We start from the raw sequence: 25,788 nt of genomic DNA on the forward strand, positions 1-25,788 counted from the left end.
CGTGCTGGCAGGAAGAGTGTGCACGTGGCGCAGGGGCAACTGCCTGGCTGCAGGCTTTTAGAGCACTTGGCTTTGAAGTACCGTCATCCACTCTTTCAATTTATTGGCCATACATTGCTGTGTTCAGCTTAGAAGCTGTCACATCCATCAGATTAAATCTTTTTAATAGCAACTAGATCTTAGGTTATAAGACACCAGATTTATTTAAAGTTCAGATAGTTTTTGAAAAACATCTTGGTGTGACAGAGAGAACATTACCTTGACAAACTTGTCAAATGTTGTTTCCGCCATTCAATACTTGGGTGACCAGAGGCAAGTTACTTAACCTTCTCGAGCATCGGTTTTCTCAACTATAGAGATAAAGGAATGATAGTGATAATAATTACTATCTAATGACAATTACATTATAATTTACTATGTCCATCCCTGCATGTCTGGCCTCATTGGTCCTCACTATAATTCTGTGATGTATATTCCACATTCATCTCTCTCTTTTTTTTAAAGATTTTATTTATTTATTCATGATAGACCTAGAAAGAGAGAGAGGCAGAGACACAGGCAGAGGGAGGGAAGCAGGCCCCATGCCGTGAGCCTGACATGGGACTCGATCCCGGGACTCCAGGATCACGCCCTGGGCCAAAGGCAGGCACTGAACTGCCGAGCCACCCAGGGATCCCCTTCATCTCTCTTTTATAGATGAGGCCTTTGAGGCACAGAGAGGTTAGATAACTTGCATGCTGTTGCCCAGCTAATGAATAATAGGTCTGGGATTGGAGCCCGTGTTCATGTTCCTTACTATGCTTCTAGACTGTTTCATAGGGAATTGTGAGAACTAAGTGTGATCACATATGAAAAGTACCTACAATAAAGTCTTGTACCTCTGCCCACTTCACCCTACCACCCTACCTGGGCCCTCCCACAGCAAAGCTGGGACTTTGGATTCCTGACCATGGTAGTTAGGGAAGTTCCAGATCTCTGACTGTGTGATTGGAACACAGGGTGATGGGAAGGAAAGTGGAGTCAACTTTTCACCACGTCAGGGAGTCTCATGTGGCTGTGGACAGGTCATTGCATCAGTGATCTGTACTCATGAATGTTGCGGTGGGCGTGGGGTTCCTTCCTTCCTCTCTCTACAGGAGGTTAATCACCCCTTTACCCTTGTCTGGATTTAGAACATTGCCTCATGATCCAGACATGATCCCTTTCGCTTGTTGTCTTTACTCTTTCTAGCTGAGTTAAACAGACAGTATCAGAATACACTGGCCTGAATTTGGGGCTTCAGTGGCTGGGGTGAATCAGTCATGGGTTGGGAGAGGGAGACAGTGTCCAACACAAGTGAAACATGGAGGAGTCTGGGGGTGGAGTCAGGTGTCAAGGGTGGATCATTTCCTCTTGTGCCTTACCCAGGCCAGGGCCTAGTCGGGCCTGGTGAGCCCAGAGATACAGGGACTCTCCCTGTATCTTCGCTTGTTCTCACATGTGCTCGGTCTCTTTCTCCAAGGGACAAGGAAGATTGTTTAGTGAGGCTGTTGGTCTAAGAACATGAACTGTTCTCCGGAAAGCTCTTTAGTAAGATGTTGAGAAGATTCACTTGTTAATATGAAACACACAAGCATATAACATATGCATACATGTTATTTATTGACTTTCTTTCTCCTTGAGGGAACACTTGAGACTGTGCTATACTAAGGCAGTGATGGGGATGGAAGCTGTAAAATGGGGATGGCTTACTTGTTGCCTTGGGAATTTAAAAACCACAACAATGTGCTTTTCTTTTGTAGGTTTGTCTGCGGATTTTGAGCATCTGAAGTTGACCTCTGCTTTAAGCATTTGCTGCTGCTCCCTCACTGCCTGAAGAGATGTCTGTCGCTTATGATGATTCCATTGGAGTAGAAGTGTCCAGTGATAGCTTCTGGGAGGTAATGCCCATGCTTGCTTCCTCATGAACGTGGAAACCAGGCTGATAGTGCTTGACTGACCTGGCTTCTTTTGGCTGGGATTGGGGGGAGAGATGAACAAACCCCTAACAGACCAGGTCTCTGTGGTCAGATTCAGATGGTGACAGGTGTGGCTAAGCTGTCAATGCAGGCAGTGAACTTACCTGACTAGGAAAGACTGGTAAAGAGGCTAGAGGTGCTTGTCAAGGTCTTATCAATTTGTTCTGGGATCTTCCTTTTCACGCTTAGCTAGCCATGATGTGACTTGGTGCTGCATTTACTCATTACTGGGCTTGGCTTGAGAGGCAGTGTTACTTCTTTTGTGTGGAAAAGTGGGTGGCAGTGATGTGACATCATGGTGGACAGTGTGGGCAGGTTGGCCAGAGGGGGGACCATCTGTCCTCAAGCCTGTCAGAGCATCTTTCTGTGGGTTTAGGCCCTTGAGGAACTCCTTTCCTGAGTAGATCTTGGGGAGATGAGTTGTTCTTTCTGGAAGTCACTCTTCCTCAGCCCACTTTTCCCTGCCTGCTGCTTAAAAGAAAGCCCATTTTTTGTCCTTGAGGCAAAACCTCTGGATATTTCCAGGCAGCTGTGGGGTTAGTGTAAGGAATACTGGCTTTGCATTTGGAAAGATCTGAGCTCTGGTCTCAGCTGTGCCATTGCTAGCTGTGTGACTTTGGGCAAGTTGCTTGACTGATCTGAGCCTCAGGTCTTCATCTCTAAAGGGAGATGATAGGGCTGCCTTGGTGGCTTAGTAGTTTAGTGCCTGCCTTCGGCCCAGGGAGTGATTCTGGAGTCCTGGGATCGAGTCCCACATTGGGCTCCCTGCATGGAGCCTGCTCCTCCCTCTGCCTGTCTCTCTCTCTCTCTCTCTCTCTCTCTCTCTCTCTCCCCTCTCTCTCTCTCTCTGTCTCTCATGAATAAATAAATAAAATCTTTAAAAAAATAAAATAAAGGGGGATGATAATGTCCTTCGAGAGAAGCTGCATGATGGAACAAGAGTATAGACGTCAGCACCCACGTGGGTGCTTTCCTGACCCCAGACTCAACTAGTGCAGAGATGGGGAGGATGCTGGGGGTTTGCTGGGGACTAGCACGAATTAGTTTTATAGACGTTGATTGAATAGGTATATAATATTGTCTGAGATCAAATACCATGTGATATTGTCTAATAGAGACAATGATAGGTGCCCAATTTTTAAAAAGATGGGCAAGGAATTAAAAATTCTGGTAACACTTTTCAGGGCACCTGGTTGGCTCCGTTCGTTAGGTGTCTGACTCTTGATTTGGCTCAGGTCATGATCTCTGGGTCACAAGATGGAGCCCCGTGTTGGGCTCTGCACTCAGCAGGGAGTCTGCTTGAGATTCTCTCTCCCTCCCTCCCTTTTCCTATCTCTCTCTCTCTCAAATAAATCTTTAAAAAAATTCTATTAACACTTAATTTTTGAGACTTTATTGCTTTTTTATTAAAAGTATGTGTTCTGTGAGCAACTACTATGTGCTAGGTCCTTTGAGTCTCCAGTGGGAAATGTGTCAGCCCAATTCCTTGTCACTCTGCTGGTAGCAGTCTTCCTGGTGGGTATCCAGGCCAGAGCTCAAATTTCAGTAGCAGAGGTACATCTGCCCCAGGAAACATTTCACAGAAGGCAGCAAAAGTGACAGAATTACAATTGAGTCCCAGCTACCGTAGCAGCAGCTCCCTGGCATTGTTTGGTGCGTTCTCTTGATGTGGAGGTGTTCAGGGATGCTGGTGTGGGTTGGGCATGAAATACACGGAGTTGTATTAGAACAGGCAGTTACAGGATACAGTTTGGAGGTGCCTCTGGACAGTGCTGGAATTCAGGACTGCTCCTCTGCCCCCTTGTGCAGGTTCAGGTTCATGGGCAGTCATGTGTTACTTGCTTGCCCCCAGGGAGGCTTTGGCCTTGCCAGCATTGCAGAAGTACTCAGGGAGCCAGCAGTGGCTGTGCAGAGCCTTCCCGTGAGCTCCTGGGAGGCTGGCCTTTGGGAATGCAGGTCCTTGTTAGTTTCAACACTGAATCAAAACTAGATAGAATCCTTTAGAGGTGGGGAAACTTTGTTTTGTAACTCTGGTGACATTGCCATCTGGTACTAATCAGTACCTGCCTTGAGCTAGATGGCGGTGCAGAGGCCGGCACACACAGCAGGTCTTGTGAGCCATAGGCCAGGAGAGGCAACCAGACAGGTTCAGATGCATGCTTTGGAGGTGGATGGCCTGGGCTTGACTTCCTGCTTCAGGGGATAGGGGCACTTTGGGCAGGTTGCTGATTTTTCTTTCCCTTCATTTCCCAATTTGTAAAGTGGGGGTAGAAATGGTACCTATATCCTAGTATTGTTGTGAGGAATGATCACGTGTAAAGCAGTGTAGGGCATCGGGACAGGTGCAGACTGAGAGCTGTCCCTCTGATGTGGGAGCTGGGGGTGGTCAGCACACACGCAACACATCATCTGTGCCTGCAGGGTGCATTTGGCAGCATCATTTGAATTACCCAGTTGATGGCAGAAACTGTTCTGGAGAAATGAGGTAACTAAATATAGTGCTATCACAGAAGCCTTTAGCTGCTTCTTAAAAAAAAAACAAAAAAAACCAGTAGATAGAAGTTGCCAGTGTACAGTGTCAGCATATATTAAATCAAGCGGCTTTAAGAAGTCCTGTTGCTGATTTAAGCTCTTAGGCTCCCTGTGAAATTCTTAGCTGCGATAATGTCAGTGGACAAGAACATCTCCTTTTGCCCGAGGAATGCTAAGGCAAATGGTTTATTTTCTAGTCAGGCTCCACTCATCTTGTGATGGTATCTCTAAAATTATTCTTCAGTTTATAGAAATCAGCAGTGCCGTCACCCTCCTCCTCCGTGTTGGCTGTTCATGGAACGGAGGAACAATTCCTCAGGATGAACCCACCCCAGTGGGCTCTGAGTCACTTGGGTGCCCACTGCCAGCCACTCATCTCTCCAAGCTGCCAGCAGGGTCCCTCTTTCCCACAGGAGGTATCTTATCGCTGATGTGCCCCCAGACCTGTACACATCTACAGAAAGCCTTGTGGCCTGGAGGTGGAAAAGTCCTTGTGCTTAGTTTTACTCCTTTCCACCAAAAGGTACTCACTGGAGAGCGGATCATTCCAGAATCCTCTTCTGCATGCTGGCTGTGTGCCTGCATGGGAGGGACACGACCTGACCCTCCAAGAGGCTTTGGCTGTGACATCTGGAGGTAATCTCTCATGGGAGGAGACAGACACTAGCTGGATCATCGTGTGGGGTGCTGTAAGATTGCTGGAGCGCTCGGGTGCAGCAGGGCTCCTGCTGGAGAAGGGGCAGAAAGGTGCATTAGAAGACAAGCAGGACTGGCATCACTAGGCACTCATGTGTTTGCTAGATGAGTTGAGTGAGCAAGTCCTGGGATGAGAGATCACCCACAGGGACTAATATCATTTGGAGGTATTTGGAGGGGACACTTTCTGTATTACCCAATACTTACAGTAAGCCATTTGGAAAAGAGGAGCAGGCTCTGATTCTCTCAGTGAAGGCTCCCAGAGGAAAGAGGACAATGGCCTCCATGTGGGGAGGAGGCAGTGGGGCCAAGCCGCAGTCTGCCTCTGAGTGTCATGGCATTCAGAGGAGAGGGCCTGCTGGCTGGCATCACCGGAGAAGGCATGTGGCGTTGGTAGGGCTGGACTTTGAGATGGGCTGGCAGTCTGTATTGAAGCAAAGTCTAGAAGCCAGAATGAGCACAGCATTGCAGAAGGCTGAAGACCTGGAATTCTTTGGAGCCCAGGGTTGTTTTGGAGGCCAGAAGTCACGTGGGATTGGGTAGGTTGGAGCCAAGAGGAGATTGTTCCCCAAGTGGGTGTCTTCTCCAGCATGTTGGAGCTTGGCCTGTCCTCCACAGGTTTTTCAGCATGGGGTAAGGTGGCTCAGTTACTTCTGGCAAGTCTCCTGGCTCAATCCAAGAGCCTGAGGGCCCTCCCATTGCATCCTCTGCTTCTAGGGCCTACTTCTGGGTCTTCTCTTAGGCCCCAGAGCTGGTGTACAGAGAACCTAGGCTGCAAGGTGTGGGGGTTTTCACATGTCATTAGTGCTTTCAGGGAAAGCCTGGCTGCCTCTGCCTTTTGGGGGTCTCTGGGCACGCAATGGTGGGTGTGTCGCCAGCAGGCCTGCTGCTGCCCGAGTCTTCAAGGGCTCCTTGGTGGCCAGGCTGGGAGGACAAACTGCTAATTTCAGGAACCAGGCCCTGAATCTGCCTCATCCCCAAGGCAGGGCTTCTGCGCAGCTGTCAGCCACATGTGCAGTTAGAGCTCAGATCTCCCTGGAGAAGCCAGGCTGGGGCTGACCTGTACTGCACTCTTCGTGGGCACAAAAGGCCCTTGAGGGAGAAGAGAATTGGGGGGATGAAGAGAACATAAATATATTACTGAAAATGTTCTAAGGATGTTAGACCTAAAGAGTTGGCCTGTACCTCTGGGTATTTACCATCTCCTTCAGAGCAGGCTCTCCTGGCAGCTTCCTCTCCAACTGTGGAGAGAGTATCACACGAGAACATCTCCACATGCGGTGCTGTTTTGTCTGGAAGACCATCCACATGGAATGGTGTGCATTTTTCCTATCCCTCTAGAACAATTTTCTGGTGACATATTTAGAAGATGCCACTGCCCTGTGTGCATCAGTTCCATGGAGCCTGATTTGGCGCCTGCCATGGTCCAGACCTGGGGCTGAGTCCTGGGGTCCCAAGATGATGACGTAGTCTTGAGACCCCGGAGCCAACATTTGCCGTGTTGGGCAGTTACAGGGCACCAGGGTGACTCTTGCGAGTGGAAGCTTGAGGTGCGTGGAAATAAATCACTTTACTGCTCTGCAGCAGTGACCTGTTCCATTTTTTCTCTGGCCACCGTCTGCATACGCAGACCTGGACGGAGTTTCCCATGTGCTGGCCTGTCTGTGGGTGTATCAGCTTCGTTGTGACCCCGCTGCTCTCCCACTGAGCTCCCAGCAGGCTGGTGGCATGCCTTGAGTTCCCTGAAGTTTCTAAAGGAACCCCTGATTCATTCTTTCAGGTGAACTATCTGCTGTGTCGGGACTGAGGATTAGGGCCCTGGCCTCCCCTGTGTCGTGTTCAGTCTGTTCTCTACCTTGAAGCCAGGGCAGCTCATCCAGAAGAGCAAACCTGTATGATTCTTTGCCCCCTGTGGGAAGCTCCAGTTTTTCGCATCACCTCCAAAGTAAAACCATACTCTGTAGCATAACTAAGGCATAAGCATGTGTTGGCAGCTGCTGGACCACCTGGTCCTTCCTGAGGAGCAGCTAAACTGAGCACCCCTAGGTGCCTGTCCACAAAGAGCTGCCTCCCTTCCTGGTGGTCTTTCCTCCAACCTGACCTCATTTCTTTCCCAGCTCCTCCTCCAAGCAGTCTTCTTGACCCCTTCTAGCAGCCTTGGCAGCCTTCCTGCATGCCCATCCAGTGTGTGGTCTCACTGTTTGCTCTGGATCTGAACAACCTGAGGGCAAGGACGTCATTCTCACCTGATATGCTGAATGATTGTTGATTTGAGTGCACCAAGTAAGTCAGAGAAAGGAAGAGGTTTAATGCTAGCTAGTAAGACATGCTTTTTTCATAAGCTTACAACAAAATATTTGGAAAGGAGATATGTATGGAAATAAGCACAATAGTGAGCAGAACCCATTCTTTCAGTAAACATTTATAGAGCACCACTATGTGCCAGGCCCCGCTCGAAGCCTTGGGGATACAGCATGAATAAAGCAGACAGAAATGACTTTTAAATGGTCCAGGTGAAGCATTGTGAGGATGTGGAAGAGGCTCTCCCTCTGGGCACTCCAGAGCTGTGTGTCAGAGGTGACTCTAAGTGAATGGAGACTTTTTGTCCCTTGCTCCTCTATCCCATACATGGGTGTGTATTTGGATAGGTTATCAGGCTGTGTGCACGTAAGCTCTATGCTTATGGTCTGGTCTGTGTACTTTTAATTTAGTGATAATGACTAGCATTTATTGCTTCATGCTAGACCCCTGTTCTGGCTTATATGGATGCTCCTGAGCCTCACAACTGCCTTCTGAGATTGTGATCTCCACTTTACAGTTGGGCAAACTGAGGCTCAGGTGGTTTGCTGGTGCCCAGCTTCACATAAAGAGTAGGTGATGGAGCTGGGATTCTGGCCCAGGCACCTCCCTGTAGAACTGCTCTCTAGCCTCAGCTGTCAGCCTCCCAGGAGCTCCTCAGAGAAGAGAAATGTTCTTTTGCTCTGACTGCCCCACACTGAATGCTTCTACTTCAGTATGAAGTCATGTCCTGTGTGGGGTCAGACCCTGGCACCACCTTTGCTAGTGATGACCCCGAGGGCCCAGAGAAGTGAGATAGCCCAGTTTCCTAGGCAGTGACATGGCCTTGCAGATTTCTCCTCCCCAGGATGGCTGCAAGAATCGATAACCCGCACAGGGCAGGGGCCTCAAGATTCCTGAGCCTGAGGGGCGTGCAGCCTCCTCACTTAGTTCCCTTCTCAGCCCTGCACGCGAATGTTGCATGCATGGGAACAGGCAGAGGGGGATGAGTCAGGCGGCCTTTCATCTTGTTGGTACGGGCTTGTTCCTCCCTTGTCGAAATGCTGCTGTTCTAAATGCTGCAAAAGGAGCCATTCCTTAAGATAATTGTTTTGCTGTCAAGCTTTTCCTCTGAAGATAAATTATTTTCCCATCTGATTTCAGTGATGTCAAAGTAACTTGTTTTAGTCATGTAAGATAAAACTTTCCCTTTCTACTTAGTAAACAAATAGAATAACAGATTTTTAGAGCTGGTGGGCTCTTAAGTGCTCACTTAGACTGTGCTGGCTTAGCTCCATGGAGACATTTGTATACAGATGTTTGGAGCTGGCGCTGAGGGATCCAGGTATGGAGATGGAGTGAGGGAGCTCATGGTCCTATGGCTGGGGTGTGTGTGTGTGTATGGGTGTGTATGTGTGTATGCATGCATGCATGCTGTGTGTGGTGTGTGTATGTGTGTAGTGTGGAGGGGGTTAGTAACAGAAATCATGAAGGGAGAACCAGGGATTCAGATGCAGGGGACTCAGGAGAGGTGGGATACTGTGAAAGCAGCAGTTTGGAGAGGGGATGGTCATGGAAGGAAGGGGGTGCTATTCCCACTTTTCCAGTCTTGGCAATGTCTCCACCGGGTAATTTGGCTTTGTTCCCCAGGGGTTCGCCCTGTTTCAGATAACTAACTGCCTCCTTTCACCATTAGAGGAGTTTCTACCAAAAGCTTCCAGTCTTCATTGAACCCTTACTTATAGACCCGGGGAGACCATCTCCCTTGCCAGGTCAGCGGCTGCTCTTGTGGCAATGAGTGCCGCACATCCAGCGCCTACCTGTATCGAGAGGGAGAATCAAAGAGTTGTGACCTGGGCACTTGGCATCTGTGTTGTCAGGCTGTTTCCTGGGCACTTGGCTGAAGGACGAGTGTGTGCGAGTGTCCAGAGACCATGAGCTCGAGGGTGGAGTATTAGGGGTGATGGCTTGTAGGTAGGTGTGCGCTATGACATGGACAAGTCCTTGGGTGCAGCTGGGCCTTGTTGACATCTGAGCAATATGTGCTGAGCACAGTGAACCCAGTGGACCACTCTAAAGGAGTTGTTCAGTTCTAAGATAACTTTGTTTCAACACCTCCTTCCTTTGCACTTTGTGTTTTGCTTTTGGAGTTAGATCTGCAAACTGAACTGAGATTTCTGAGTTTCTTTGTCTTCCTTTTTTTATTTGAATGTTTAAAGATCGATGATGATCTTTGAAGTTGCTGAAGTCTTTGTGCTTTAGAACTGTCATGTAGCACAGGGCGCCTTTGCTGGGTGAGGAGCCTCATTTTCTTCACCCTTCTGCTTGATGAGGACAGTTCCAGGATCAGATGGCAGGGCCGGTTAGCATTTTGAGTGAGAGTTGAACATAGGAGCTGGGAACCAGAGTGAGGCGGCAGGGCAGTGGCAGGCCTGGTGCTGGGTCACATTCAGCCAGAGCACAGATCAGCCTCCCGGGTGGCCAATGAACGGCAGCAGAGGCAGGCCAGCAAGGGATTGGGTCTGTGACCCTCTCGGAGCCCTGCCAGGTAAAGAGCATTATCCCGTCTTGAGGATGGCAAGCCCAGTGAGGTTAGGGTTAGTCCGGGTGTGGGGGGGTGGACACCAAGATGGGAGCTCCTGAGTCCTCTGTTCCAGTGCTAGGCCGGTTGGGATCCCAGAGGGTGAGTGAGCTGGAAGGCAGAGGGAGAACAGAAGGAGGGAGTGAATGAAATCCTATAGAAACAAGGACCGCCACAGCACAGTTGGAAAGCCAGGCAGAGAGTTGATGGTTTTCCAGAGATACTCCTTACTCCCCTGTGCTTTCAAGCACACAGCAGATTTCACAACCCTAACATCCATAGTGACCTCACTGGGGAAGGAGGGCTCAGAGTAGGGGGGTTGGGAGAAGCTGAGCGAGGAGGCCCTGTGCCGGCACCTTGGGGCCGCCCTGCCATTGTGCGTGGAATAAGGTGTCTGCCGTGCACCCTGCCAGGAACGTGGCTGGGGATGTGGTGGCACTGCAAGGCCCAGGTGGCACTGCCTGGGACACGGGCAGACTGGGGATAAACTGCCTCGCATCATAGATTTGACTGAAAGCCTTGTCAGCATAAGTGAGGCAGCTGTGGGGCTCTTTCCAGATTGGCAGAAGCATTAGTGATCTGCTCATTCGTCACCCTGGAGTTCCTCTGTGATGGTGCTCCAAGAGCCGGTTCTTAGCTTTTGTGAGGAGAGCCAGAATGACTCACTGGATTAAGAACTTGGTAAATAAAGGATCATGAGTTACTTCATTGCCCATGCCTCTAGCTGAGGACTTAGCAATCCCCGGGCCCTTCCTGTGTACCTGGAGCCGGAATTCCCACTCCCAGCACCGTGCAGGCATCAAGAGATATTATAGAGTCCCCTCTACGTGCCTGGCATGGAGGAGGGGGAAGAATGAAGCCACAGTCCTTGCCCTCAGAGCCCACTGTTAGCACATTTGGGCATGCAACAGCAGATGTCCGTGGAAGAGGAACAAGGGATGGGCTGAGCTGAGGGGAAGGCTTACCGAGGGGGTGGCATCTTGTATAGCTCATGCTCTGTGGGCCTCATATCCTGCCCCAAGCCTTCAGAAAGCAGCCTTGCCCCCCCCCCCCCCCCCCCAGTTACCTTCTGCTCTTACCACAAGCATCATTTCCTTCAGGCAGTCCTGACCACCCAGAGTGTTCCTTCCAGAACTGGTAACTGTCTGTAATTGGGTTATTTATCTGACCATAAGTTCCAGGAAGGTAGGGACCACCGCGGTTTGTTCACCACTATATCCCTCGTCCCCCACTTAGTCCTTGGCACACAGTTAGGTGTTCATTACACACTGGTGTGTGGCAGGAGGGTGGTACTAGGCTCTCAAAAATTGAGTTATGAGGGCTTGAGGGGGCAGCCAGCCGGCTGGGTGCATTGACAAACTCTTCAGTTAGAAATCCTGGAATTACAAAGGACCCCTGGAAATCATCTACCCCTGTCTCCCCACTGCATTTTGTCTCCCAATGGACAAAATGTAGAAATGGCCAGGTCTGGTCAAGTGACGCCTGAGCCAGGGTAAGAGCACGCCTGGCTGGGAAGAAACCCATGCTTTCCCAGTGCGTTCAGTCCTTACGAAACCAGTTCTACCTCCACCTTACAGCTGAAGGAATGGAAACATGGGGAGGGAGACCCACACAAGGTCATTTATTTGGGGGCAGGGCCAGATGTTTGCCTCTCCCTCCTGAGGGGTGCCTTCGTCAGAGAGGGCCGGGGGCTAAGGGACTCAAGGCAGGTAACAGAAGCTCATTCAGCCAGTTCCGTTGCCATCTGCAGGACTGTAATTAAGGAATCTCAGAAGGGTCATCTTTTATCCTTGTCTCTCAGAAAGGCTGGTTGAAAAATATCCTGGAGCTGCTCCGTGTATTTTGTCAGCTTTAAGTGAAACATTGGACTCTGACTCTGTGGACTTGAGGGAGGGAGGGACACCACCAAGGCTTTTCTTTCTGTCCAGTCAGCTTGGCACAGCTGGCTCACCCTTGAACCTGCCTCTCCACAGTGTAGAAGGAGCAGTTGTGGTGCTTGGGCCTTCAGGGTCACAGGTTAAAGGGCATGAGCCTTGTGTGGGTGAAATCAAGGTCATCTTAGTGGTCTTAGTAGTTTACAGGTTTGGGGTTCCTCCCATGAGCCTTGGCGGCACACAGTGGAATCAGAAGCAGGGCCAGTACATTACTTTTCAGTCTTGAACTGTGTCTGTGGCCTTCCCTGGGATCCGTGGGGCTGGTTGGAAGCACACTCATCACCTGATGTCTACCTGTTAAGTCTTGGCTTTACTCTCTCTGTTCTCAGCCTGAGGAAGATTCTAGAAGGTGGGCTCTGCCTCTTTCTGGCTGCATGATTGTGGGTGACTTTGCCTCTTTAAGCCTTGGTTTCCTTTTCTGTAGAATGGAAACACTAATAGTACCCACTGCCAAGGATTGTCACAGGATTAAATGAGGTGATACATGCAGAGGTGTTAGCATGCTGCCTTGCAGTATAATAGAGCATACACATGCTCTATTATGATGCTCCTGCTGATGAGAAACAGTGTGTGATGCCAGAGGCTTGCAGCCCAGCTGGGGCGGGGCGGGTAAGATGAACAACTGTGACTCATGTGGGACAAGCTGTGGCTGCAGGCCATGGGGACAGTGTGTGGGAAGGCCCTCGTGGCCCCCAAGTGGACCAGCAAGCAGGAGCCAGTGGTGGGGAATTGGTCCCGACTGTCTGCAAGTGCAGGTGATGCAGGCGCTCCCTCTTGGTGGTCTGGCAGGAACAGCGGTTATCAGGGAGGCCTCCATGGGGAAGACAAGCTGAGCCTTAATAGAGAACTGCATCTGGGGCAGGTAGGATGAGACTCCACACCCACATCCTTTGCCGTCCTTCTCCCTGCCCTGGACGCTAGCCCTTTCCCTTTGCTAGAGATAGGGCTTGTGTGAGCGCAGGCTCTTGTGGACCTTATAGCCTTGCTTTGTGTGTAGGTATTTTTAATTCTCATCGAAGACCTCATGCTCCCTGTCATTCTGTTTCTTTTTCTCCACTGTTGGGGAGGTCTGTGCAGGTCGTGGTGTCTACACCTAGCCCTGCATGTCTCGCTGCTTCCCTCCACATCACTGTGCATGCCATGTTCATGCCTGCCATGCGTTCTCCAGAGAAAAGACTCCTGTGTGCCCTCAGCCCAAGAGAACATTTCTGTGGGATGTGACTCAGGAACAGAATTGCTGGGTCCTCATAGGGCATGTGTATGCTTAATGACTGCCTGGTTATTCTCAGGCCCATCCCAGTCTGTTTTCCACCAGTATGTACAGTAAGGGTCCTGTGTGCCCCCTCTGTCCCACACTTGGTGTTTCCCATCCTCGAGTCCGCCAGTCTGTAGGGATGAAGAGCCTTCGATCATCGTATTCCCCCATCACACGAGGCTGAGCCCCTTGCTGCTGTGAGCCCCATAGATTTACTTCTTTCTGAAGTTGCCCTAATCATACCCTTTGCCCAGCTTCCCTCAGGGCCTGTCTTTTTCACGAAGATATGTAGGACCTCCCTGGGATATTCCAGTTTAGTCTTTTGTCAATTTTGACATAGCAAATGAGGAAATAGGGTTTGCACCCTGTTAACTTTGTCCATGATGTAGGTTTCTGAACAGGAATCCTTAATTTTTTTTAATTTTTTAAAATTTATTTATGATAGTCACACAGAGAGAGAGAGAGAGAGGCAGAGACATAGGCAGAGGGAGAATCAGGCTCCATGCACCGGGAGCCCGACGTGGGAATCGATCCCGGGTCTCCAGGATTGCGCCCCGGGCCAAAGGCAAGCGCTAAACCGCTGCGCCACCCAGGGATCCCGGAATCCTTAATTTTTGATGTAATAAAATTTATTTATACACGTAGGCACACAACTGTATAAGTATTTGTACAGCTTTGACTTTGGAAATTTTAAGGATCCTGCCTGGCCCTAAGTCACACAGATAGTCACCTGCATTGTCTTCTAGTCATTTATCGGTCCTGCCTTACATTTTTATTGAGTGCCAGCCACGTGGCAGAGCCGGTGGGAGGCAGTGTAGAAAGAGCAGTGGATGAGGAAGACAAAGGTCCACACTCTCTTAGGGCAAAGAGTTGGATAGTATTTGGGCTTGATGTCCTGTGTGCTGTAGGCTCTGGTCCGCAGCACAGCTTGGGATGGTGGGAAGGAAGGCTGTCTGGGGGCATGGACCCAGGGGCTGGCTAGGGAGGGCAGAGTTTCTGGGGCACAGACTGCCCGTCCTCACGGCGTTGTGCATTCAGTCAGCAGTGAGCCAGCCAAGCCTTCACTGGTGTTCCTGGAGGGTCCAGATTCCATTAGGTTTGCTGGTGATGTTGAGATGAGCCACGGGCAAGAAGAAGCCAACACAGCACAGGGGTGGAAGAGTGTGAGCTTTGGGGCAGCCCTGCTTGATTCCATTTTCATTTGAGTCACTGGTTTCACTCTGAGACTGAGATTGTAATCGGGTGATTTGTCAGTGTGATGGGTCTGATGGTCAACAACCAAAGAGGAGAGTACAAAGAATAACCTGAGGGGCCAACCAGTGGGAGGCTCAGAGGGGCTGCAGGTCTGCGTTCACTTTCCTCATCTCCCACCTGGGATCCCCAGAGGTCTCATTGGGCTGCTTCCAGATCCTCCAGGCTTCCTGTTGCCTTTGGCCACTGTGTTCCACAGAAGGGAGTTGGCCAAGATAGGTAGTCTCTAAAGTGAGAGAGGCAGGCCTTCTCTGGAGTCCTAGTGAAAGGCGGTTCTAGGCGGTTTACACCTAAAGGATAAATGAGGAACTGGTGTGACCCGTTTGAGCAGTCCCTCTCAGCACCCCTGTAATTGTAATCCTGCTGGGTTTTAGACAGAGTCCCCTGTCTCCCTTCTTTTTTTTCCCCCCGTCTCCCTTCTGATACCCCATTATGCAGATGCTCTGCAAAGAGATTGCTGCAACTCTTAGCGCCAGACTCGTCTTAGCTGACTAAATTCAAGGTGTGCCTGACGCTGGATTCTCAGTGCCTGGGGTAGAGGAAAACCAGAGGAATGACTGGAGCCAGACTTTGAGACAGGGAGAGGTAGGAAGCCATGAGGAGGGCAAGCTGCTAGGGGGCTCTAGGGCCCTGGGCTGGGGAATTGTGGGTGGAGAGAGGATAGTGTGATTTCTCGGGAGGACAGCAGAGCTTTAGTGGTTGGGAGGAGTGTGTGCCGCCCCTTCCCCCCAGGAAGATGGGGGCAGAAGAGTGGCTTCTGTTGAACTCCAGAAAGATGGTGGTTCTGCTCTTTCCCAAGCCCAGCCTGTACTAACTACAGCCCCCGAGGTGCCTGAGCACTGGCACCCTGCTACCTCTGTCCTCCCACCTGCCACCTGGAGGACAGAGTGGTCCCTTCTCCTGTCTTCCCACTCTCTGTCCCCACTGCTATGGCCCCAGCCTGAGGAAGCTACCCTCGCACCTTCCCCCAGGAGCTTCACCCTCCTGAACCCCTGCAGTCCGCAGACATGGCACTCTTCAGGATGACCACCTGACCCTCGTGATTTCTCATCATCCAACGCCGGCATCCCAGCTGCACCCCCCCCCTTCCCCCATCTAAATCGCTAGTGATCCTCTTGCATTCTGTGTTCCATGTTCCGTGCCTCACAGACATCACACCTGAGTCTCCGTGCTGGTATATCTTGTCATCAACACTGTTTTCTTCCTGGAGACCTTTCTTTTTCCTCACCTTTAACCTGGCTAGCTTCCTTCTTGTCCTTGAAAATTCAGCTTGGATGTTGCCTCCAGCGTACCTTCCCCACCTCTCACTCCTTCCTGCCTCTGGCCAGGCAGTCCCTGAGGCAGAGGAGGCTGTCCCAGCCTTTCACCTGGGCCTATGTATGGTGAGCATCTGTCTTTAGTATCTTGGTACCTGAGGGAGTGAGCCTGAATTTTGAGGAAGTTAGGAACATAGATGGCTTCAGACCTAGTTTTTAAAATGGGCATTTTGGGAACCCTGGGTGGCGCAGCGGTTTAGCGCCTGCCTTTGGCCCAGGACGCGATCCTGGAGACCGGGGATCGAATCCCACATCGGGCTCCCGGTGCATGGAGCCTGCTTCTCCCTCTGCCTATGTCTCTCTGCCTCTCTCTCTCTCTCTGTGTGACTATCATAAATAAATAAAAAATAAAAATAAAATAAAATAAAATGGGCATTTTGTGAATAAATCAGTTAATAATAAGGTTTGGAAGAAATCTTGTTTATTTTTAAAATTTCTACGTCAAGTTATTTGCCATTTGGCCATCTGAAAACAAACTCGTGTTTTCAAAAGCAAGAAACTTTTAAATTACAAAACTGATAAAACAGAAATAGCTAACCATGTATGTCCTCACTTTAACATATCAGTTTGTACGTATTTGAAACTTAACTCTCCTTTACATTTAAAAAAACCAGTCATCATTATACCTCAATTTTTAAAATGTATTTTAAAAAAGAGAGAGAATACACTCCACCAAAGAAGACACATGGGTGACAGGAACAAGAAAAGATGCTCAGCATCATTAAACATTAGGAAAGTGCAAATTAAAATCACAATGAGATCATCGCTACATACTAAAGTGCCAAAAATCTTTAAAAAAAAAAACCCAACCTGCCACAGTACCAAGTGCTAGTGAGAATGCAGAACAGTTGGAGCTCTTGTACGTTGCAGTAAGGAATACAAAATATACAGCCATGTGGGGTGACAGTTTGGTGATTTCTCATAAAGCTAGACATATACTCATTGAATAACAATTTCATTCCTAAGTATTTACCCAAGAAAAATGAAGGCCTATGTCCACACAAAGACCTGTCAGTGAATGTTCACAGCTTCTTTTTAATTGCCCCACGCTGAAAACAACCATGTCCTTTCAACAGGATGAAAAGGCAAACAAGTCTATGGTGTATCCATACAATGGAATATCTCTTAGCAATTAAAATTAACATAGCATAAGCAGTAGTAACATGGATCAGCCTCAAAAGCCAGACCACATACTGTGTGATTGCCTTTATCTTGGACAGCTCGTCAAAGGGTGCTGGGGACGAAGAATCTCCTGTCCCCTTCAAAGTCCCTTTAGCTGGACTAAAAATCAAATTGACATGAAACAGATTAACAGGAGAAAATAAAATTTAATTTGTATATATGGGGAATCCACACAGACATGGCATATTCCAAAGACAGGCAAAATGAGGTACATATACCTGAGCTGCTTCTCCTGGGCTGAGGAGAAGTGGATAGGGGCCTGGGACTTCAGAGAGAAGGAATGTGATTCACAGGAAGGTGAAAAATACGAGTAAATGTTTAGAAAACAAATGTTTGCTGGGCCACTCAGAAGCGGTGGGACACAGAGGACTTTGATCAGATAGGCCTTGCTGGGTTCCTTCTATCTATCAAGCCTAGTTGGTGGTATAATGTAGGTATCGATGATGGTAGCTCTCTTCCTGGAGCAGATCCTCTCTCTAAATTCTTTGTGAGCAGTTGTGGGGGAGGTAGAGAGCTTTTCCTGAATCTGCTGGGGGTTATGATTGCTTTTTGACTCAGAATAATCTTCATGTCAAAGTGGCCTGTTTTGTGGCGGCCTGCCCTTGGCCCCCATGAGGGACACAGATCAGATCAGTGTTTGCCAGGGCTGTGTGGGGCAGAGATTGACTGCGGGAGGGCACAGGGAACGTGGTGGGGAGATGGAAGTTTCCGTACTTGGATATGGTGATGGCTATACACCGCACACGTTCATCTGAACTCACCTAAGCGTAGACTTGGGAAGGGTGAATATTACCGGTTGTAGATTATATTTCATGTTTCATTATATTTCACTGTAGAGAAACAGCTGTCCGTAGTTCTGCTCTTAGGACAATCTCCAGTGCCTCGCTCAGGGGAGCAGGAAGGCCACACTGCTCTGTCACTAGGCAGTTTATGGAGATGAAACAGTGATACCTGGCATATGTCCCTACGCGAGCACTAAAAGGTTGGCGGTTCCATGCCCACATGGAGCCTTTTCCCCCAGCAAAGGCCGGCAGAGCAGACATTGCTAGAGTGTCATAAACACTCCCTTCTCCCCTTGGCCTCAGCAGTGGTCACAGTGCCAGCATTTATTTATTATCTTTTTTCAATTTTATAATCTTTTATTATCCATAACAACAGCTGCTTTAACGTCTTTGTCAGGCAGCTGTTAAAGGGTGGGTGGAAGGACACCCTTAACCCTAACAAGGAAAACTCAAGCCTTTATGTTCAAGCAAAATTAGAGCTCTTTTAAATGTCCAAAGCTGGGATCCCTGGGTGGCGCAGCGGTTTAGTGCCTGCCTTTGGCCCAGGGCGCGATCCTGGAGACCCGGGATCGAATCCCACGTCAGGCTCCTGGTGCATGGAGCCTGCTTCTCCCTCTGCCTATGTCTCTGCCTCTTTCTCTCTCTCTCTCTGTGACTATCATAAATAAGTGAAAAAAAAAATTAAATGTCCAAAGCTATTAATTAGTTTAATTGAAGCATTAAACTAATTCTGAAAAAAAAAAACTAATTCTGAATTAACATATTTGAATAACCAAGAACTAAAATGTTCAAATCTTTTCTAGTACAAAAAAATTAAATTTGCTTTAGTTATAAAAGAACTCTCTCAATATATACAAACTATACACTTCAGACATTCACAAAAATGTGAGTGGAAGGCTTATCTGGAAGGCTTATCAAAAGACATTTAATACAATTAGTTTTCAACAACCCCTTGATGGTCCACATCTACAAAGATATCCAGCCCAGCTCAACCCCCCCTCCAAAACCCACCCCCACAGAAAAGCACATACTTACCAGAATTTTTAGCAAGTATGGTTTGGGAATTTGTTTTGTTTAAAAAAAGGCCCCCAGGGCAAGTTATTTACAGTTTAATTTCCATTGTCAACTGATCTGGACCTTGACCGGGATCGGGACCTGGACCTCTGGCGATCCACAGATGCTGGAGACTTAGATCTACTTGAAGAACCACGTTTCTGCCTCTTCTCAGACAGTGCCAGCATTTAAACCTAAACTCATGCTTCGGCAAACATCCTGCCTGTATTCCTTGCTGCTTCTCAGATTTTAAGAGTTGTCCTTTAAATATGAACGGCAGCCAAGGTACATGCTGATGGGTCGAACTGATGCGTGTCTTCTTAGGAGGTAGCTTTTTCTTTTCCCTAAATCTTTTTACAAGGGTTTTGAAAAGCAGAGAAATGGCAGGTTGCCAGAGAGCCAACATACTATGATCTTGATTACCAGTGTGGATATTGTTGGTGACAGTGATATGAAAGCCACCTCTGCCTCCTGGTTTCGTGTCAACTATCAAGTCCAAATCGAGCTGTGATGAGCTGAGCTCCTCTTGCCACCAGCTCAGCAACAGAGTTGTGTTTTGTTGGTTACTTTTTTTCTCCTGCTGTAAATTTCAAAATGACAGCAAAGCCCTATTTTAAGGGAAGTGAGCTTGCGGTGTCACTTCCAGCTGATTGTGAAATGCTTGCTTTTAGAGGTGCCTGGGTGGCTCAGTGGGTTAAGCCACCAATTCTTGATTTCGGCTCAGGTCATGATCTCAGAGTCATGAAATTGAGCCCCATGTTGTCAGGTTCTACGTTCAGTGGGGTGTCTTCTTGAGAGATTCTCTGCCTCTGCCCCCTGCTCATGTTTTCTCTCTCTCTCTGTCTCAAAAATAAATAAAAATCTTAAAAAGAAAGAAAGAAATGCTTGCTTTTGCTTTGCTAAGAAAGGGACAACTGAAGGGTAAAGTTGAAAACTGTGTGTTTTGGTGAGTAGCAGCAGCCTGGCCATGCTCCGGGCCAGAACAACAACTGATGTGGGCTCCCAGAGCTATTCGTGAACCTCAGCATTGCCTGCTGGACAATGCTGCCCAGGCCACCTCACTTCCAGGGGTCCTTACTGATCCCATGGAAGCAGGGTTCTCTCTGGCCTCCGGGACAGCCCTTCCTGAAGGGGCCAGAGCCCCTTTTCCCCCATTGCCCATCTCCCTGGGGGCCCATGTGTTCTGTCTCTCTGAGAGGTCTTCACTAACCACCACTGCCTTTACCTGGAGAATTTAGCTCAGTTGAATTCATTTAGAAATGGTAAGATTGATGAAAGTTGATTAAGATTTTTGAAGACAAGGAAGAAAGGATTGTAATAAAACAGATCATTTTTTTGCCACATTTCCTTCCAGTCCTCCAATGTCCAAATTAGCCACTAATATTTTGTCAATTATTCTCTTGTATTTGATAATTTAGATGAGCTGATCTCTTTTCAGGTGTGAAAGTAGTCAAAATCACCATAACCCTCATCAAAGCAGATAAGAGTCTGAGCTTTGCTATCAAGACTGCCCTACCTGGAGCCTTTTGAAACACAGCAGTGGCTGCACTGCTGCTGCAGGATCAGGGGGAAATGTGTCATTCTCTAAGCCTTGGTGTTCTCCTGTTCAAATGGGGACAGTTATTCCTACTTGTTAAGGCAGGGCAATATTTGGAGGTAAGACACCTGCTGTGGTGCCTGGCACATAGTGGGTGCTCAGTAGTGGGAAATAGTATTTATTGCTCTAATCGATAAGTGAAAATAATCCAGCATGGGAAGACATTAAAGCAGAAGGTACTTCAAACATATTTCTATCTATTTATATAATGATGATCACAAAAGACCTTTAGCCAATTCTGTAATATTAATTATAACATCATTTTGAGTTACTGAATTCTTTTTCTTCCTTTCTTTTTTTTCCCTAAATCTCTCTAGTCAGACATCACTTAACTCTGGGTAGCTGTCCCTGGCCCCTCACTCTGCATGAGATGCCCTTCTGGGCACCCTCAGCCCCTCACTTCCCTCTGTCAGACCCCTTCCTGTGCTGGTCTATCTCCTTCACTGACCCACAGGTCAGAGCGCAGACACCAGCCATGTAGTTATTGAGAAGTTTCAAATCACTGTTTTTAAAAATATTCCTGCTAGTGGAATCTTAGTGGGAGCTTATCATCTAATGATGCAGGATGCCTTCTGAGTGGGGCGGGGGGTGTGGGGGGATGGATGAGCACCCAGGAGCCCAGCTGGCATGGAGGCTGTTTGTACAGCTGAGCGGGGCCCAGCCTCACAGTGTGGTTCTGTCTCCTAGGTTGGGAACTACAAGCGGACTGTGAAGCGGATAGACGATGGCCACCGCCTGTGCAGCGACCTTATGAACTGCCTGCACGAGCGGGCACGCATTGAGAAGGCCTACGCACAGCAGCTCACGGAGTGGGCGCGGCGCTGGAGGCAGCTCGTCGAGAAGGGTAGGGAGGCCACGGCACAGGGCGTCTTGACCTGGGTGCTCTGGGCAGCTCTCACAAGAACAGGGCAGCAGTGTGTCTCAGTTCTTGGGGCTGTGATTCATACAGGGGAGCGGCACGATGCCATCACCCAGCAGCACGGACTGTGTGGGCTTTCCTCCCCTGCGGCACATGGGGCTCCTCTCTGCAGGCAGCACCGGAGTCCCCCCTTGCTGCCCTTGTCATCCATGGGACATGCTATACTTGCCAGTTTAACTCAGAAGGGTTCCTTCAGGGCTCAGATTTGAGTAGCGCTGCTATCACATCAGAGGCCTTGCTGCTCCACACTGTGGGTTCCAACACGGAGAGTTGTTGATCTGTAAGCTTGGCTGTGTAGTGCATCAGGTGAGACTAGATGGTGACATCTGGCAGCCTTTCTGATTTTGAATGTGTGTGTGTGTGTTTTTTTTTTTTTTTTTTTTTTTTTTTTTTTATTCATAGAGACATAGAGAGAAAGGCAGAGACACAGACAGAGGGAGAAGCAGGCACCATGCAAAGAGCCTGACGTGGGACTCGATCCAGGGTCTCCAGGATCACGCCCTGGGCTGCAGGCGGCGCTAAACCGCTACGCCACTGGGGCTGCCCCTGATTTTGAATGTTAACGGGAATGAGTAGAGGTGTTGTACACGTTTTGCCCCCCACTCCCTCCCGAGCAAAACACACAAGATTCTGGAGCTCAGTAACAGAACGCTGCTCTGGCTATGGATTGCGCTCAGAATGCACTTCCCAGCAGTAGAGGGGCAGCTTGATGGATTACAGGGTTTCCTGGGACAGAAGCCGAGTAGTGGGATTTTCTCAGGGTGTGCTATGGGCCAGGCCCTTCTACCGTGATGACTGACTTCAGAGGATGGGGAAGCCAGGCCACTGGTCCTGCAGTCCTGGACGGGCGGGGCCTCAGGCAGCTGCTGCTGGGTCTGGACTAGCTGCTCATCTTTCCCCTGTTGAAGCAAGTCGTCTGTAGGGCTTAGCACAGTGCCTTGGTGGAGTAGGTGTCTGGGAGTGAGACGGCCATGCCCGGGTACTGAGTAGCCAGGGAAGGGGCAGCTCCTGTGAACCATAACTGTTATTGTTTTAGTTCTAACTCCTAGGGCCCAGCTGTTAGCACTGTCCCTTGTGTTTGTTCAGAACCTGAGGTTCACAAAGCCCCCTTGTCCCCCTCACCTGTGGACTCTGCCCCTGTGTCGCAGACCCAGCAGGAGAGGGAGCTGCTTGTTTTGTAGACACAAAGGATTATAAGTTCAGGAGGGCTCGCCTTCCACGGTTCATGGTTCCTTATGTCATTACCCAGCTTGAACAGTGACTGTCCCCTGGGAGAGCCTTGAGGTCAGGGCCTGGCTCTTCCCATCTTCATCCTCAGATTGTGTCATAGCCTCCTTCTCTCTCACCTGACCCCACGCCGCCCCACACCCTCAACAAGATGACAGGCCAAATGACGAGCTCCCTTCCTAAGCACAGTGTGCAGGGTGACCACTATCTAGAGATTTCCATCTGGCTAGAACAGGTTCCTGCCTCCAACTCCCCTTCCTCTCCCCAAGACAGGCCTTCCATTCTGCTGTGGAGACAGTCCTCTGCTTGATGGGGCAGCTCTCGAGTTCTTGCTCCAAGCCAGGCTCCAGGCTCCGCTCCTGTCATGGGATTGAAAAGAGCAGTGCTGACCTCAGGGAAGGGAGAGGGTGGGCTCTGAGCCGCTGGGGAGAGAAGTCAGTCCACTGCAGAGGCGACTCCTTCTCCGGCCAGCCTTAAGCAAATTAAAACTTCCAAGAGGCAGAAATTCATGTTTTTAAAAAGTTTAGTGACTTTAGAAAAAGAAAATGTGTATGTATAATCCCCCAGTTTCCCTAACAGAAGAATGGTTGAGTAGATCCAGCTTCAGTTCCTTATTCTTTATTCATCCCAAGCTGAAAAAGGAACAGACACTGAGAGAAAACTGAAAGAACCGAAAAGAACCCTACCCCACCCCTGCCCAGCCAGGCTGTCCTCTGGAATTCTGTCCTCACAACCAAGAGGTTAATGGACAGAGTCCCCACACAATGCCTGTCTGGGGGCCCCAGTGCCCCATAACCAGCAGCTTCTCTTCTGTGCCAGGGCCCCAGTATGGGACGTTGGAGAAGGCCTGGACGGCTCTCATGTCCGAGGCGGAGAGGGTGAGCGAGCTGCACCTAGAGGTGAAAGCCTCGCTGATGAACGAGGACTTCGAGAAGATCAAGAACTGGCAGAAGGAAGCCTTTCACAAGCAGATGATGGGAGGCTTCAAGGAGACCAAAGAAGCCGAGGACGGCTTTCGGAAGGCACAGAAGCCCTGGGCCAAGAAGCTGAAAGAGGTGCCTCCATCCTGCAGGCTGCTCCCTGCCTGGCCTGACCCTGTGCTTTTTGGCTAGTCCTGCCCTGATGCTTTGGGCCCAGGATCTAACAGGGGCAGAGATGGGGGTCCCCCCCTGGACCAGAAGCCCCTGCTGGCTAACAGTGACCAATTCCAAGACACAAAAATCCCTTTGGGCTGGTAGAAAGATTGATTTAAAATTTTTCCTTCTTTTGTATGTGTTTCCTCTGAAATTTGCAAATGATACTGATACTGGTTTTTTTAAAAGTAGCAGCTGAAGCTGCTGAGTCTTTCCCGGCTTTTGCTAGCTAGAGGCTCTTCTACAGGCACCCCCACTCTCAGCACAAAAGGGGCCCCCTTCCCCCTTCCACTGCCAAAGCTCTGCCAGCCCCGTTCTTGGGTGGACTTCCTGCTTCCTTCTGTCTCCGCCTGTTGGGTTTTCTCAGGAGCCGTACCACCTCCCTCCTCCTGAGAATCACCTGGAACAGCCCTCTGTCTTTAGGTTGTAACAACAGGCTTTCCTTCTTTCTTCTGTGTCTTGGCTCTTGCCACATCTCCTTTATCTTGCTTCTTGTCCATGGCCTTGTGTAATGACAACCATGAGGCCATGGTTACAAAACTCCTCTTTCCTCTCTAGATTGAACTTTGACTTTGGCTCAAGGAAAGAAGGATCTGTTAAATAAAGACACAGCTGTGTGTGTATGCACTTGTGTGCATGTACATGTTCTAGCTGTGTGAGGTAGCCGTGGAACACGTGGCCTGTGACTCTGCCTCCCAACATTACCCCCTCCTGTTAGCTCCGGAACTTTGGAACGTCCTTTGTATTTGCCATTCCAGCTGCCTGGCATGCTCTTCTCACAGACAGCCACACCTCCTGCACATTCTTGCTCCGTGTCATCTTGGCTGGCTCTCTCCAGCTGCCTCAGCATGGTGCCCCACCTCTCATCCCTGCTTCCCTCTCCTTCTTGGCACTCATCACCCTCTTGTTCACTCTGTTCTTCAGCTAGCTCTTGTGGTTGCCTCTCTAGCTCGATGGAGAGCTCCCTGAAAGCCAGGGTCTTGGGTGCTGCACCCTGGTGCCCAGAATGGCACCTGACCCGAAGCAGGCACCCTGTCAGTATCTGTTGAGCGTACTCCTCCCTTGTACCTAGTTGTAATTATACGACAGGCACAGCTTATACCTGTTCCTCCCCTTCCTTGGGGTGTTGCAGGCAGAGTCTGTGAAACCTCTAGTTAGGATCTTGAACTTGCGGACACGTAACACTCAGGAGCTCATTCTCCCTGCAGGTAGAGGCAGCAAAGAAGGCCTACCATGCAGCATGCAAAGAGGAGAAGTTGGCCACATCACGAGAAACCAATAGCAAAGCAGACCCATCCCTCAACCCTGAGCAGCTCAAGAAGTTGCAAGACAAAGTAGAAAAATGCAAGCAAGACGTTCTTAAGGTAAATGTGGCACATCGTTTTCCATGGTGAATGCACAAGCCTCGCCAGACACCTCTCTGGCCCGCAGTTAGCTTTGTCGCCACTTGATTGGAGGGGTGGAGAGATGGCACAGCAGTAAGACCTATTCCTGCCCTCAGGAGGCTCCCACGTGAGTGCCTTACCTTCCCACAGCCCCCTGCCCACTTCAGGATGGAGGGCAGAACTGAGTGCTGGGCAAGCAGGGCAACGGCCGATTCTTCCGCTCAGGAAAAGGTGGTGGGGTGGCCAGGGCTGCTGTGAGAGAAGTGGGAGGGACCAGCTTGTGCAGGACATGGAGGTGTGGATGTCAGCGGCAGGGGCCTGATGCAAGAGCTGGCCCGGAGGGTTATGATGACCAAGTGGTCTTGCAAGGCGAGTGAAGTAAGGAGCTTCAGGACACTGCTAACAGGGAGCCACTGAAAGAAGGTTCCAGAGCTCAAGGAGGGCAGAGGTGTGGAGGAAGACCACAGCTTAGAAGGGTTGCTCTGGTGGTGAGTGGAGGGAGTCCCATGAAGGTGGAGTGCCTGGGACGCCCAGCACACGGTGGCCACGGGGAGCTTGGAGAGGTCGGGGGAGCGGGCAGGTTTCCCCGCAGCCCCGGCAGTGAAGGCCCAGAGAGGTGTGGGTGGGGGCTGCGGGTGCTCAGCCAAGAGTCCGTGAATAGGCCCTGTGTG

General features: G+C 49.7%; 1 protein-coding gene and 2 long non-coding RNA genes across 11 annotated transcripts in view; 1 reads left to right on the forward strand and 2 right to left on the reverse strand.

Annotated features, from left to right (window-relative positions):
* The window catches only part of PACSIN2 (protein kinase C and casein kinase substrate in neurons 2), a 136,484-nt gene that overhangs the window by 93,773 nt on the left and 16,923 nt on the right, over positions 1–25,788 (forward strand). For 4 of the 8 annotated variants that reach the window (XM_072843648.1, XM_072843650.1, XM_072843651.1 and 1 more), the window contains 4 exons: positions 1,782–1,919; positions 21,141–21,297; positions 23,419–23,654; positions 24,941–25,096. In XM_072843648.1, coding sequence (XP_072699749.1) covers positions 1,860–1,919; positions 21,141–21,297; positions 23,419–23,654; positions 24,941–25,096 — 609 coding nt within the window. In that variant the 5' untranslated portion in view covers positions 1,782–1,859. Of the gene's footprint in view, positions 1–220; positions 313–1,781; positions 1,920–12,628; positions 12,880–15,719; positions 15,906–21,140; positions 21,298–23,418; positions 23,655–24,940; positions 25,097–25,788 lie in introns of those variants that run through there. The other 4 variants (XM_072843652.1, XM_072843646.1, XM_072843644.1 and 1 more) reach the window with 4 other exon arrangements.
* Positions 198–16,057, reverse strand: LOC140642719 (uncharacterized). 2 transcript variants are annotated; one of them, XR_012039139.1, is made up of 5 exons: positions 15,485–16,057; positions 11,163–14,813; positions 9,323–10,194; positions 5,061–5,257; positions 198–350 (listed from the first exon to the last, which is right to left on the reverse strand). It is a non-coding gene; the product is annotated as an uncharacterized lncRNA (long non-coding RNA). The 2 variants fall into 2 exon arrangements; XR_012039138.1 differs by having other exon boundaries at positions 204–350; positions 12,312–14,813; positions 15,485–16,025.
* Positions 21,736–24,446, reverse strand: LOC140642722 (uncharacterized). The gene is made up of 2 exons (XR_012039142.1): positions 24,133–24,446; positions 21,736–23,231 (listed from the first exon to the last, which is right to left on the reverse strand). It is a non-coding gene; the product is annotated as an uncharacterized lncRNA (long non-coding RNA).

The sequence above is a fragment of the Canis lupus genome, chromosome 11 (assembly GCF_048164855.1).
Source record: "Canis lupus baileyi chromosome 11, mCanLup2.hap1, whole genome shotgun sequence".
Classification (NCBI taxonomy): domain Eukaryota; kingdom Metazoa; phylum Chordata; class Mammalia; order Carnivora; family Canidae; genus Canis; species Canis lupus.